This window comes from Lipotes vexillifer, unplaced genomic scaffold (genome assembly GCF_000442215.2).
Source record: "Lipotes vexillifer unplaced genomic scaffold, Lipotes_vexillifer_v1.1 scaffold484, whole genome shotgun sequence".
Taxonomy (NCBI): domain Eukaryota; kingdom Metazoa; phylum Chordata; class Mammalia; order Artiodactyla; family Lipotidae; genus Lipotes; species Lipotes vexillifer.
The window spans coordinates 2,251,364-2,263,945 of NW_006786458.1; the positions used below are offsets into that span (position 1 = coordinate 2,251,364).

Here is a 12,582-nt window from a genome sequence, read left to right on the forward strand (position 1 = left end):
CAAACCACTGCCCTAGAAAGATGCTTGCACTTGTGTGCACCAGGATATACAGTAATACTCGTGGCAGCACTGTCAATTCCATGGCAAAATATAAAGAAAATAAACAACCCAACTGTCCACTGACGGGAGAATGGATAAACTGTGATAGTATTTGTATATACTTTGTATAATTATTATAAAGCAGTGAAAATGACTAAACTATCAGTATGTGGGAAAATATAGATGAAATCTTAGAAATATTATACTGAATGAAAAACTCACGTCCAAAAAGGCTATGTAGGGCTTCCCTGGTGGGGCAGTGGTTGAGAGTCCACCTGCCGATGCAGGGGACGCGGGTTCATGCCCCGGTCCGGGAAGATCCCACATGCCGCGGAGCGGCTGGGCCCGTGAGCCATGGCCGCTGAGCCTGCGCGTCCGGAGCCTGTGCTCCGCAACGGGAGAGGCCACAACAGTGAGAGGCCCGCGTGCCGCAAAAAAACAAAAACAAAAAAAGACTATGTACAATGTGATACCAATTTAGGATATGATATATCCCAAAGCTGACAAAACATATAGTTTACTTATACATACATACGTGGCAAAACTATTTACTGAAAAAGAATTCATGAAATTGGCTGCCTTCATGGGATATAGGAAAGTAGACAAACACATTAAGTTTTGATAATATGCTATTTCTTGAGCTGTGTGGTAAGTTTACTGATATTCATTATATTATTTTCCTTTTTAATTTTTATGCATATTAATATCCTTTATTGTATTCTTTTATATGGATCAAATACATTTTAAAAACGTTTAAACTTGAAGAGCAAGTTTCTTATTAATGTTTAGATTTCAGTAAACAAAGCTTTACATAGATTTTCACCTTTCTTCAACTCAACACAATGAATTCAACTCTGGAAACTCTGTTAATACCAACAACACATTTCTGACCTAATATCAAAGCCAGAAGAAAATAGGTCTGGGACCAAGACTGTAAACATCAGTACAGAATTAAGATCTATTTCATAACCCACTATATCTGCAGTGCCTGGCAGGGCTCCTCCTCAAAGGCGGAACTCAGTCTAAGTGTTGACTGAATGAATGAATAAGGTATACAAAAGGCCTAAAACTGGCACAGCACATTACTGAATATTCTCAATTAAAAAAAAAAAGCAACTTATGTCCAAGATGTACGGAAACTTTGAATTTACATCGGGTTGCTCAAAAGCCACTCACTACATTCAGAGATCTAAGTTCTCATTTCATATTCCTCGATGCCAACTATTACACAGAATGTTAAAAGGAGAACAACGGGAATTCTGAGGCATATGGAGAGAGGATGAAAAGGTTCAAACCCGACTCTTCTGGAGCAACTTAAACAAACTAAAACGTAAAGATCCCATTTTTTGTAGAAATATGGCCTTCAAATTTTTTCACTATGTACCCCTTAAGTAAAACGTTTTTGGGCATGGCCTCAAACATTTGTATACTTATTTACTTATTTATAAAGTATATACCACTGTCAGGAAGAATGTAATTTCCCAAATGATAAGAGGACTATTACTGACTTAAGACGATGAGTCAACCAGTAAAAATCCTGTAAATATTTATCATTAAATTTAGTGAACTCCTGCCAAATTCAAGGTTGACTTTATACATTAAAAGAAAAAGAAAAAAAATCCGAAACTGTCTTTGTGTGCTGGAAAGTATTTTGAAATATCTTGCTAATTGGGATGACCTCATCCTATTATTGGCTAATAGCTCAAAGAACGATATACACTCGGGGAGCAGTTTACTGTTAATAGCAGTTATTAAATAGGACTTCAAATAGTCTTCTTTAAAATTTGGCACTTTTTGCTCTCTTCTCCGATCTATAAATCCACTGTTTTTTGGTTTTTTTTAAAGACTGGCATTTTTATTTATAAATTTGTTTATTTATTTATTTATTGGGTTGTGTTGGGTCTTCATTGCTGTGTGCAGGCTTCCTCTCGTTGCAGCGAGCACGGGCTTCTCATTGCGGTGGCTTCTCTTGTTGTGGAGCACGGGCTCTAGGCGCGTGGGCTCAGTAGTTGTGGTGCACGGGCTTAGTTGCTCCGTGGCATGTGGGATCTTCCCCGACCAGGGCTCGAACCCCTGTCCCCTGTATTGGCAGGCGGATTCTTAACCCCTTTGCGCCACCACGGAAGTTCCTTTTTTTTTTTTTTTTAAATCTGAGAGTTTATATTAGAAGTGGCAGCCCTGCCATTTCTCATGGCTTACTTGTGCTTGCCTAGTTCGTACTGTCTTCGATCTGCATCTTATTTGAAGGAATCTTGTCAAGCCACCTGGCATTTTGGTGAGGGTTAATTCAGTGAAAACGGTAGCATACACATCTTAACCTGGCACATGTAAGCTCCACCATATCACAATATGCCAAAGGGAACCAACCGCTGAAGAAGCAACTGTCAGCTTTTCCCATGTGAACGTCCGGCCTCCTCTCAGAAGACCTGAGACCAGCTGACATTCTCAGTCATTAAAAGCACCTGTGTCTTTCCAGATTGGACAAACCAAGTCTTAATATAATTTTATATCTTTAAGTAAAAGATATAAATAAAAGGTGTAATATTTCTTCTTAAACTCTACTGGATCCTCTTGCACGCCCCCTGTGGTGGACCCTCTCACTCTGGAAAGCACTGTTTTAGAGAAGGCACAGCCCCCTCTTCAAAACATTTAGTAGTCACACTTATGTTTACTCAGTGTAAGGAAAAGTCAAAAGTCTATGATGTAGTCCCCTGCTGTGACTCTGTGTCTTCCTAACCCCAAGCTTCACGGCCCAGGCTGGCAACCACTGAACAAGCTTTAAAGGAGGGAAACTTATTTGAAAAAGACAGGCATTACTCTTATGGCCAGGAAACAAAAATAGAGGCTAGGTAAACAAGGAGATGAAAGTGACACAGACATTCCAACCGGTGGATAGGAAACCAAACTCTATCTCCTTGTAGTGCTTTGTTTCAGCTCCATGAAAAATCATGTCAAGATCATGCCAACCCTGACGAAATACAGTCACTTTATTTATACAGAAAATACATGTTATGTATTATTCTGCTCTCTTTGGTCAAATAAGAGTAATTATAATATTATTTTTTTAATCAGCTTAAGGGAGAGGAGAGGAAACACTGACAAGTTTGGCACAGAATGTTTTCCAGTTAAGTAGCAAGGATTATGGCATGACTTATTTTTAATATTGAATCATATTGGTATTTTCTAGTTTGGGTTTTTATAATCTTTGTAACATAAACACATTTAACTATTTGAGATGAGTTTTTTCCAATTCTCTAGCAAAATATTTTTAAAGCAAATAAAATCAAATCCAAAAACCTAACCTAGGGCTTCCCTGGTGGCACAGTGGTTGAGAGTCCACCTGCCGATGCAGGGGACACGGGTTCGTGCCCCGGTCCGGGAAGATCCCACATGCCGCGGAGCGGCTGAGCCCGTGAACCATGGCCGCTGAGCCTGCGCGTCCGGAGCCTGTGCTTCGCAACGGGAGAGGCCACAACAGTGAGAGGCCCGCGTACCACAAAAAAACAAAACAAACAAACAAAAAACCTAACCTAGTCAAAAGTAAGCAGCTTTCAGAAAAAAGCCACCTTATTAAAAATATGGCACGACTAAGCCAGCCAACTTTTGACAAGAACAAAATTCAGTAGTTTCAGAAGAAATAAATATTTATGGCTGGGCCTAAACATGTTGTCTTCCATGGAATAACATAGCAGAGATGTTAAATAAAAGGGTCAATGAGAGATCTGTTTTTGAGAACGTACTGCAATTGTAACTTTGGATCTACTAAATCTTTCTTCCCGTAACAATATATGTTAAAGATTATGAGTAGTGATCAACAGACAAAACAGGTACAGAAAAAGTTAAAAAGGGTCAGAAATAATGTGAATCTTGGGAAGCCTATTTTGAGACAGCATTTGTGAAAATTCAAGAGCCTGAATTTATGCCAGTTCTGTTTTTATGAGTATTAAATCTCTAAAACCAGAAGAACGCAACATTCTAGTCAACACACTACAGTGCGGTTCAAATTTTTACAGCACGTTCACTCAAAACTGCAGAGTAGCTGGAAAGCCATTTTTTTAAACCGTGGCACAATTACGCTATTTAAAAATGTGCAATGTTTCCGAAAGATGAAGGAAACAAACCATTCTGGCTAATGAAACAGGGAGCCCAATCTATCTTCATCTCAGACTCACAAGGCTTAATTATTTCTAAACGTCATTTAGCCACACCATAAACGTCTGCCTTAAACAGTCAAATTTTCCAAAGAAGCCAAACTTCATGGGTGGGGCAAGAGGCTGAGAAGGAACAGGAGTCATGTTGGCTTACTCCAGCGTTGGAAAAATATTTAGCACCACACACTCAACAAAGGCCTAACACAGCAAAGAGCAATGTCCAATCAATCCATTTTGGTCTATTGTCCTAGTCCTCTACGGAAACTAAAATACGGCGAAAGACTAAAGCGAGTACAAAAGTTTGACGGCGGCGGGGCTTGGGGCTCCTAAAGGGGGGGAGGGAGGGGGACCATCCAGAAAATGTCACCAATTTTCCATCCGTCTACTGGCCCTAGGATGGGAGAGTGTTTTACTCATCCACGGAGAGAAAGAGTTGAAATTCTTTTCACCTGATCAACCTTACACGCCTTAGTCGTTACGGCCACTTTCTGGAGCAGACCATTACTCAGCACGAAGGTGGGAACCGGCGCCTTCTGTAGCCAGGGGTGGGGGGCAGCGAGGTCTTGGGGGAAGTGGGAAGAGGAATAGAAGCATCAGGTGACAGCGGACCTCCCCACGCCCTCCGAGTCCTCTGTTCTCCAGGACCCACACCTGGACTTGGGAACGACTGAGCACAAGTTGACCTGCGCGCTGGTCCCCAGAGCAGCTGGGGAGTCCAAGGGCAGGCTCGGGCTAGGGATCCCGGGGGTGGGGAGCAGGCCGCGGGGACCCGACGTTCGCCTCCTCCTGGACGCCCCCCACCCCGGCGCACGCCCACCAGCCCGCTCCCAGCCCCTCTCCCCAACTTCAGCCCTCAGCCCTGTGCGCCCGCTCCGCACTCCGCTGCCCTCGCCCCCAGCAGCCGGGCCCGCCTCGCCTCCTCCCGACCCCCTTACCTTTCCATTCTTGGGGCTGCCGTTCAGGAACAGGGTCACCCGCCTCATCGCGCTGCCCCCACTGGGTCCTGAGTGAGTCGCCACCCTCCCAGCTGGCTCCCCTCCCACCTTTTTCTTTTCCCGCCCTTCCCCTCCCTCCGCCCACTCGGACTCTCCACCCTTCGCCACCTTCCTTCCCTTACACACACACACACACACACACACACGCGCACGCACACGCACGCACTCTCCTACCCACACCCCAAGGTTGGCGGGCTCTCCTTCCCACCCCGCCCCTGGGATCCTCAGTCAGCCTGGGGCCCTTCCCCCACCTCTGCCAGACTGACTCTAAGCTCCGCCAATCATCGGGCAGCGCCGGCCAAAATTCAGCCAATCATCGCCCTGCACTGGGTGGGCTCTAACTAACCCAGCCCAGGTGGAAGGAGGGAAGAGAGGCTGCAGTCTAGCCGACGGGGAAGGGTTATCAGCCAATCAGAGCTGAACCTGGAGACGAACGGCGGCTCAAAGCGTTACTGAGCAGGCGCATAGCCAACACCAGGTAGAGCTCATCTGCATACGGAGGCGGGGCTTGAGGGAAGAGGCAGAGCGATGGAAGTGATCCACAACCAGTCAGAGCCTCCCAACTTTAACCCCTCCCACTCGCTCAACCCACCGAGGAAACGGTTGCGGTCGGGACTGGCTGATTGGGTAAGAGCCAGCCCGTTGTTCTGTCAGGATTGGTTCAATGATTCTTTTCGAAGTTCGCAGCATCCAATCGAAAGGCCGGGGACGGAACCAAACGGCTAACCAGATGATTCCTCCGCGAGGCTCTCACGGAAAATAGTTCCCGGGGACGCAGGTCAGCAGTGGAGCTCTCTGGGCAGTGTGTCAACTGCGGCTAGCGGTGGTGTTTCTCCGAGCCCACGAAGCCACTCCTGTTCCTGGGAAGGCGAGGTAGAGGTCTGGGAGAGTTCGGTGCGCGCGCGCACACGTGCGAGTGGCGTGGGCGTAGAGATTCTCAGAGTAACGCCGGGACGCCGAGGAGGCGGGGCCGGCGATTTGAATCGGGCGGCGGGCCGCGGCCGGGCCGAGGGCAGGTTATAGGTAACGCCGGCTGTGGGGTCTGGGGGTCGGCGGCCGGGGACCAGGTAGCCCCCCGCGGCTGGCTTGGCGGCCGACAGTTACTTTCTCGAGCGAGCCCATCAGGACCAGAGAGCCGAGGTCTAGAAGGCACGACAGCCACGACTCATCGGCGGAGTGTTCAAAATAAACCCGAGAGGGAGGTAAGGCAAGCGGCCTGGTTGGGAATTCCGAGACAGTAGTGGCGCAGAGCTGTTTCTTCGACGTGTTTCTCAGAAGTGTGTTCTACTGGATCACCCGCCTGCTTTTTAAAATGCAGATTTCTGGGGCCCAGCCAGACCTCCTGAATTAGAATTTTTGGGAATCGCAAAGCCGCTTCTCCAACAGGGTGCCTAGATGATTCTGATGTTCGCTAAGGTTGGAAAGCCTTGGCTTTATTGTATGGGATCTGCTTTGTTTCATCCCGAACAGCAGTTTCCTCCATTTCTCTTTAATTTGAACTCCAAAAGTAGTCTCTTGTCATCCGTTTTCGTGCCAGTATAGGTTGTATTAGAATTCAGTCTTGAAAGAGGATCTCGATCAAATCACATTATTAATTTTGGAGGTGGGGTTATTTTTCTTTTTTCTTTCTTCTCTCTCTTTTTTAGATGGATGATAGTTCAAAAGACAGCAAGCCCCTTGAAACCAAGGAGTCTGCTATTAATAATGCTGGTATGTAGTGACCTGTTGTTTCTTTGTGAAATTTAAGGTTTAGGTGTTTATCTTGATAATGATGTTTAGACCCTACATGTTGTCTGTTTCAGAAGATACCTCTTTCATTTTGGGAAATGGGAAGCTTGTAACTCCTCACAAGCCTGCAGCTGAAGTGACTCCTAATCGTTGCACGTCAGATGCTTTTCAATCACCTTTGAACTTTTCCACAGTAACTGTGGAGCAATTGGGAATTACACCTGAAAGTTTTGTAAAGAACTCTTCAGGTAAGAGATGTTGTTCTTCTATTGCAGTGCCTTTAAAAGTTGAAAAATTAAACTCTATATTTTGTTCACTTACCCTGTCTGTCTTATTACTTTATCTAAATTGATTGACTCTCAGACTTGCTGGATCAGGGAGATCAGGGTCCCAGGGCACCCAGCATGATAGTGTTCCTAAGTCACAGCTACGCTCCAGGCCCAAACTGGAAAAGGACATGTGTGCGAGTCACTCTTTGACCCGACACATGGGATACAGGAGTGTGTATGTGAAAATAGTAATACATTTTATGGTCATGTATGGTAAAAATGAGAGAAAGTTGAAGGGCAATTAAGAAAATATGACATTGAAAGACTGGAGCATACCTCTTTCAAAATCTCAAACGGAAAATTGACTCAGGCTAATCTCCTTTATGGAGTAGAAATGAAATTCACCTGTGAAGTCTGATTTAGCTGAAGAAACAAATAATGGGAATGGAATTAGAGAATAGAATTTAGAAATGGAGGGTAGTGGGGGACTTGAAAATCAGGGGGCACTAGACTAGTAATACCTGATGGAGATAAGACCGAAGTGGATGCCAACCTGTGTTGCCTTCTCAAGAACATCATTCTTAGACCTTTAAAAAGCTAAACTGGTTGGAATTCAGGGTAGTGTGCTGAAGGTAGACAGGTATCTAAGAGAAACAAATTATTTTGAACAATTGAGGACATGAGAGTGTGTGCCTGGGGGGAGATCGTCCTTGGGGATCAGAAAAAGAGAAATTTTTATTCCAAAGCAATCCATTACCAACTCTGTGCAGGAAATAAGAAACAAAAATGAGACCTGTTAATTCAAATGTATTCATGCATTTGTTCCACAACTTTTTGATAAACGCCTGCTATGTGCCAAGCACCGCTCCAGGGGCATGGAATAAATCGATAGACAAAACAAAGGTACCTACCCATCTGATGATGTGTGCACAATTTTGCCTGTACTTTTCCACTTAGATCCCTGTACGATGCGTTCATCATATTCTCTCTCAGGCTGGTGGATCATGGGTATTCAGGGCACGATTACTGATTACCTTGTTTTGTTCCAACTTACAAAAGAGTTTTTATTATAGGAAAGTCATCATCCTACCTTAAAAAATCCAGACGACGCTCTACAGTTGGTGTTCGGGGCTCTCCGGAAACAAACCATCTAATTCGTTTCATTGCCCAGCAGCGGAATTTAAAGAATGCTTCTTTGACCAAGAATTCCCCTTGTCAGGTATGGTTTTCTTTTTTAAGTTCCGTCACGAATTCTTGTAGGAGTATGTTTTGCTCTGTTAGAAAGCTTTTGTACAGTGTTGGTACTCTCCAGTGCACCTCATCTGTTTTGGATCTGGAGAGAGAATATTTTCTCTGTGTCTTACAGAGATTGTGCGCTTAGTTTAAATGTTGATATTGAGCATGGATCTATTAAAGGTTATGAGATCCTGGATAGAAATGGTGTTCTGGAGGCCCTTTCTGTTTTATTTTGCACATTTTTGTTTAGTTCGTGTCTGTTTTTCTCTAATGATGAGGTGAGGCAGTGTTTTCCGACCTTTTTCTTTTAGTATTTTGTCTGTAAGTGTCTAATACTTTTGTGACTACTGTGTGTTGACATGTAGGGGCAAGAGTTCCCCACACCCCCACCAAAATGTATTTGAGATAACCTTGTGGAAAGGAGCGAAGTGTTTGTTGATGGGGAAGTATTTAGATATTTTTGCAGATTTTTATCAGAATAATACATGCTTCTAAAATTGTCAAACAGTACAAGACTTGCTATGAAAGGTAGTCCCGGGCTTGCCCTTCTTTGGCTCGTTTGGCTCTTTTGGTATGGGCCTTCCTATTTTAAAAGGTACTTTTATTGCCACTTCTTTATTTTTCGTTTTAGACCCTGTGTATACATGAGGCTGTTTAGTGCAGTGCAGGGCTTCTCAGAAATTATCTGCAGATTCCTGGGAATACCTGAGTCCCGTCCGAGAGGTCCGTGAGGTCAAACTATTTGTTGAAACAGCACTAAGGTGTTATTTGCCCTTTTTCACTGTGTTGATGTTTGCACTCATGGTGTAAGAGCAGTGGTGGTTAAAACTGATGGCATCAAGCAATCATTTTACCTTCAACCCTGTTCATCGTTTACAGAAAACAATAAGGCCAGTTTCACTTAACATCCTTGATGAAGCAATAAAAATTATACATTTTATTAATTTTCAACCCTGGAATATTATGTGTGATGAAACGGGAAGTAGACACCAGGCATTTCCAAAGTATGTACCGAAGTGTGGTGGATGTTTCCAGAAAAGTTATGGATATGATTGTTTGAGCTGTGAGTTGAACTAGCCACTTTTTCGTGGAACATCGTGTTTACTTGAAAGAATGACTGACAGACATGGTTAGTCAGACTTGGGAATGTGGCTAGCATTTTCTCAGAAATGAACAGTGAACCTGCCACTTCAAGGAAAGCCAGATATTTCTTACCAATGAAAAAAATTCGAGTTTTTGAGAGAAAATTAGAATTTTGGAAAACTTGTATTCACGACTGTCATCTTACTTGACAGCTTCCCAATGGCTGCACTTTTCTAATGGATCAGTAGGGATATTAATGTGACTTTTGGATATTGCACAGTAAAATATGTTAACATTTGGAAGATACACATAACTGAGTGAACCAGTATTTTCTACGTGACCAGTACATGCAAATTATACCCTCAAGTTGCAGGATAGGCCCATGGATTTTAACATAACAGAATATGAAAAGTTCATTGATAAGATTTCATATTTGACATTGCAACTAACATTTAAGCAATCTTCATTGAATTTGGTGTTGCATTAAAGGATATCCACAATTCTGGAAAAGCTGGTGATATATTCTTGATAGATATAACGAACGTGAACTAAGAGTCTTTGGTGTGCTCAATAATTCTTTAGGGTGTAAAAACTTATTGAGAACTGTGTTAGAGTATATGGGAACATGGCCTGTGGAGTTGTATTGTTGGCGTTTGATTCTAGGCTTTATTATTAGTTAATTGTGACTTTTGGCAAATTACTTGAATTTTCTGTTCCAGTTTCCTTATGTATAAAACAGGGGTGATGATAGTAGCAAGGGTTTTATGAGGTTGAAAAAATTAATAGATATGAAGTACTTACAACTGTGCCTGGAACATGGTATGTTTTACGCTATCACTGTTGTTATTTCTGTGAAAAATGAGGATTTTGCTCTCACATCTCCTAGCCATAGCTGTCCTGACACTTTCCCCTTCCTGCCTTCCTACCAGTACAACCAGTTACAATTTGTGTTTAAATTAGGGTTTAGTATATATTATCTAACCCTATAGATATTTTTCATGAATTGCCATATGGTGTGTTAGGGCCATATTTCCTTTCTTGCATGATTTTTGTTTTTCCTGTGATTAATAAGTACCTTTTTTTTTTTTTTTTTTTTTGGTTTAGTCTTTTAATTTATCATGATGGACTATCTTTCACTGTGCATTGTTGAGGACATTATAGTTTTGTTGAAGTTTTCTTCCTTATTTCATGGGGTCTCATTTTGCTACCTAATTATTTTAGGTTCTGGCTCATTCTCAAATCTTTCTTCAGATGCCTTGTGATCCTTGACTCTGTTCACATTTGAAGGTGTGACACTTTAAAAACTGACTGAGAGCTAACTGTGTGTGGTCTGGCTCTGTTGGCTAGTGGATTTCCATGTAGGACAACAGGCCACTTTTTCAGTGAAGGAACTCCCAAATATTAGAATCCTGTGGGTACTTTCTCTTTGGCAGATCTGTTTTCTTTGAGGGAATTCCTGGGGATGTAAACCTGAGCCCTAGAACCGTGGAAGGCAAATGTGGAAAGTGGCTGGAAGTCATTGAGAAGACTTAGACAAACTGTTTTCAGTACAGGGCCTCCTATCCTTAGCTGTTTAGATCTCATAGAGTCCTAAAACATAAAGCTTCCCTCCAAAACGTAAAGGTTCTTTCCTGTTTGTGGAGAGATCTGTGGGTTCAGGTGCTACTGATACAGCTTCAACATTGCCCTGGACCCTTGTTTCAGACATATTGAATATCTGATGCTTTAGATAACCTGAGCCTTTCTGGGGGTCTCTAGCAAGTCTGCTTGTTTCCTGTTATCAGACCACCCTAAGGAGCCCCTGTCAGTTTCAGCTTTCTCTGGACTAAGTCAGTTTTTGTTTGGTGACGTTCTATATCTGCTGTTGATTTTTCTCTTTTTTTTTTTCTTAAGGATATACATACACATATGTACATAAACACATCCCCACACATATCATATGACTGTACTTATTAAAAGAATTGCTGGAATATATAGTTGTAGTATCTGGCATTGAGATATTCAAGAATGAAAACGAGTAGTGGAGGAAAGATGAGGGATATATATTGCAAAATGATCACCGCACATAGTTACAAATTCTTTTTTCCCTGTGATGAGAACTTTTAAGATCTCTTAGCAACTTTCAAATATGCAATACAGTATTATTAATTATAGTCACCATGCTGTACATTATATCCATGACTTATTTATTTTATAACTGAAAGTTTATACCTCTTGACCCCCTTCACCTATTTTTTACACACTCCCAACAACCAGCCACCAATCTGTTCTCTGTATTTATGAGCTTGGTTTGACTTTTTTGTTTTCTTTTGTGTGTTTATCTTAGATTCCACAGATAAGTGAGATCATATGGTATTTGTCTTTCTCTGATGGACTGACTTAGAGTAAGACCCTTGAAATCCATATGTGTTGTTGCAAATGGCAAGGTTTCATTCTTATGGCCGAATAATATTCCATTGTGTATATACCACAATTTCTTTATCCATTCACTCATCAAGCGACAATTAGGTTGTTTCCATATCTTGGCTGTTGTAAATAATACTGTGTTGAACATGGGCGTACATATATCTTTTTGAGTTACTGTTTTCCTTTGATTAAGTGCCCAGAAGTAGAGTTTCTGGATCATATAGTACTTCTTAATTTTTTTGAGGAACCTCCATACCGTTCTCCATAGTGGCTGCACCAATTTGCATTCTGACCAACAGTGCACAAGGGTTCCCTTTTCTCCACATCTTCACCAACACTTGTTCTCTCTTGTGTTTTCAGTAATAGCCATTCTGACAGGTATGAGGTGATATGTCATTGCGGTTTTGATTTGCATTTTCCAGCTGATTAGTAATGCTGAGCACCTTTTCATGTACCTGTTGACCATCTGTATGTCTTTGGAAAAATGCGTATTCAGATCCTCTGCCCATTTTTAATTTTATTTTATTTATTTATTTTTGCGATACGCGGGCCTCTCACTGCTGTGGCCTCTCCCGCCGCAGAGCACAGGCTCCGGACACGCAGGCCCAGCGGCCACGGCTCACGGGCCCAGCCGCTCCGCGGCATGTGGGATCCTCCCGGACCGGGGCACGAACC

The 12,582-nt window shown here is 42.8% G+C and overlaps 2 protein-coding genes across 2 annotated transcripts in view; one reads left to right on the forward strand and one right to left on the reverse strand.

Moving 5' to 3' along the window:
- KCTD9 (potassium channel tetramerization domain containing 9) overlaps positions 1-5,202 on the reverse strand; it is a 52,813-nt gene extending 47,611 nt beyond the window's left edge. Inside the window, exon 1 of the mRNA XM_007458825.1 lies at positions 5,126-5,202. Coding sequence (XP_007458887.1) covers positions 5,126-5,173 — 48 coding nt within the window. The 5' untranslated portion in view covers positions 5,174-5,202. The remainder of the gene's footprint in view (positions 1-5,125) is intronic.
- Positions 5,203-6,831: 1,629 nt separating this feature from the next.
- The window catches only part of CDCA2 (cell division cycle associated 2), a 47,244-nt gene continuing 41,493 nt past the window's right edge, over positions 6,832-12,582 (forward strand). The window contains exons 1-3 of the mRNA XM_007458826.1: positions 6,832-6,895; positions 6,988-7,161; positions 8,256-8,401. Coding sequence (XP_007458888.1) covers positions 6,832-6,895; positions 6,988-7,161; positions 8,256-8,401 — 384 coding nt within the window. The remainder of the gene's footprint in view (positions 6,896-6,987; positions 7,162-8,255; positions 8,402-12,582) is intronic.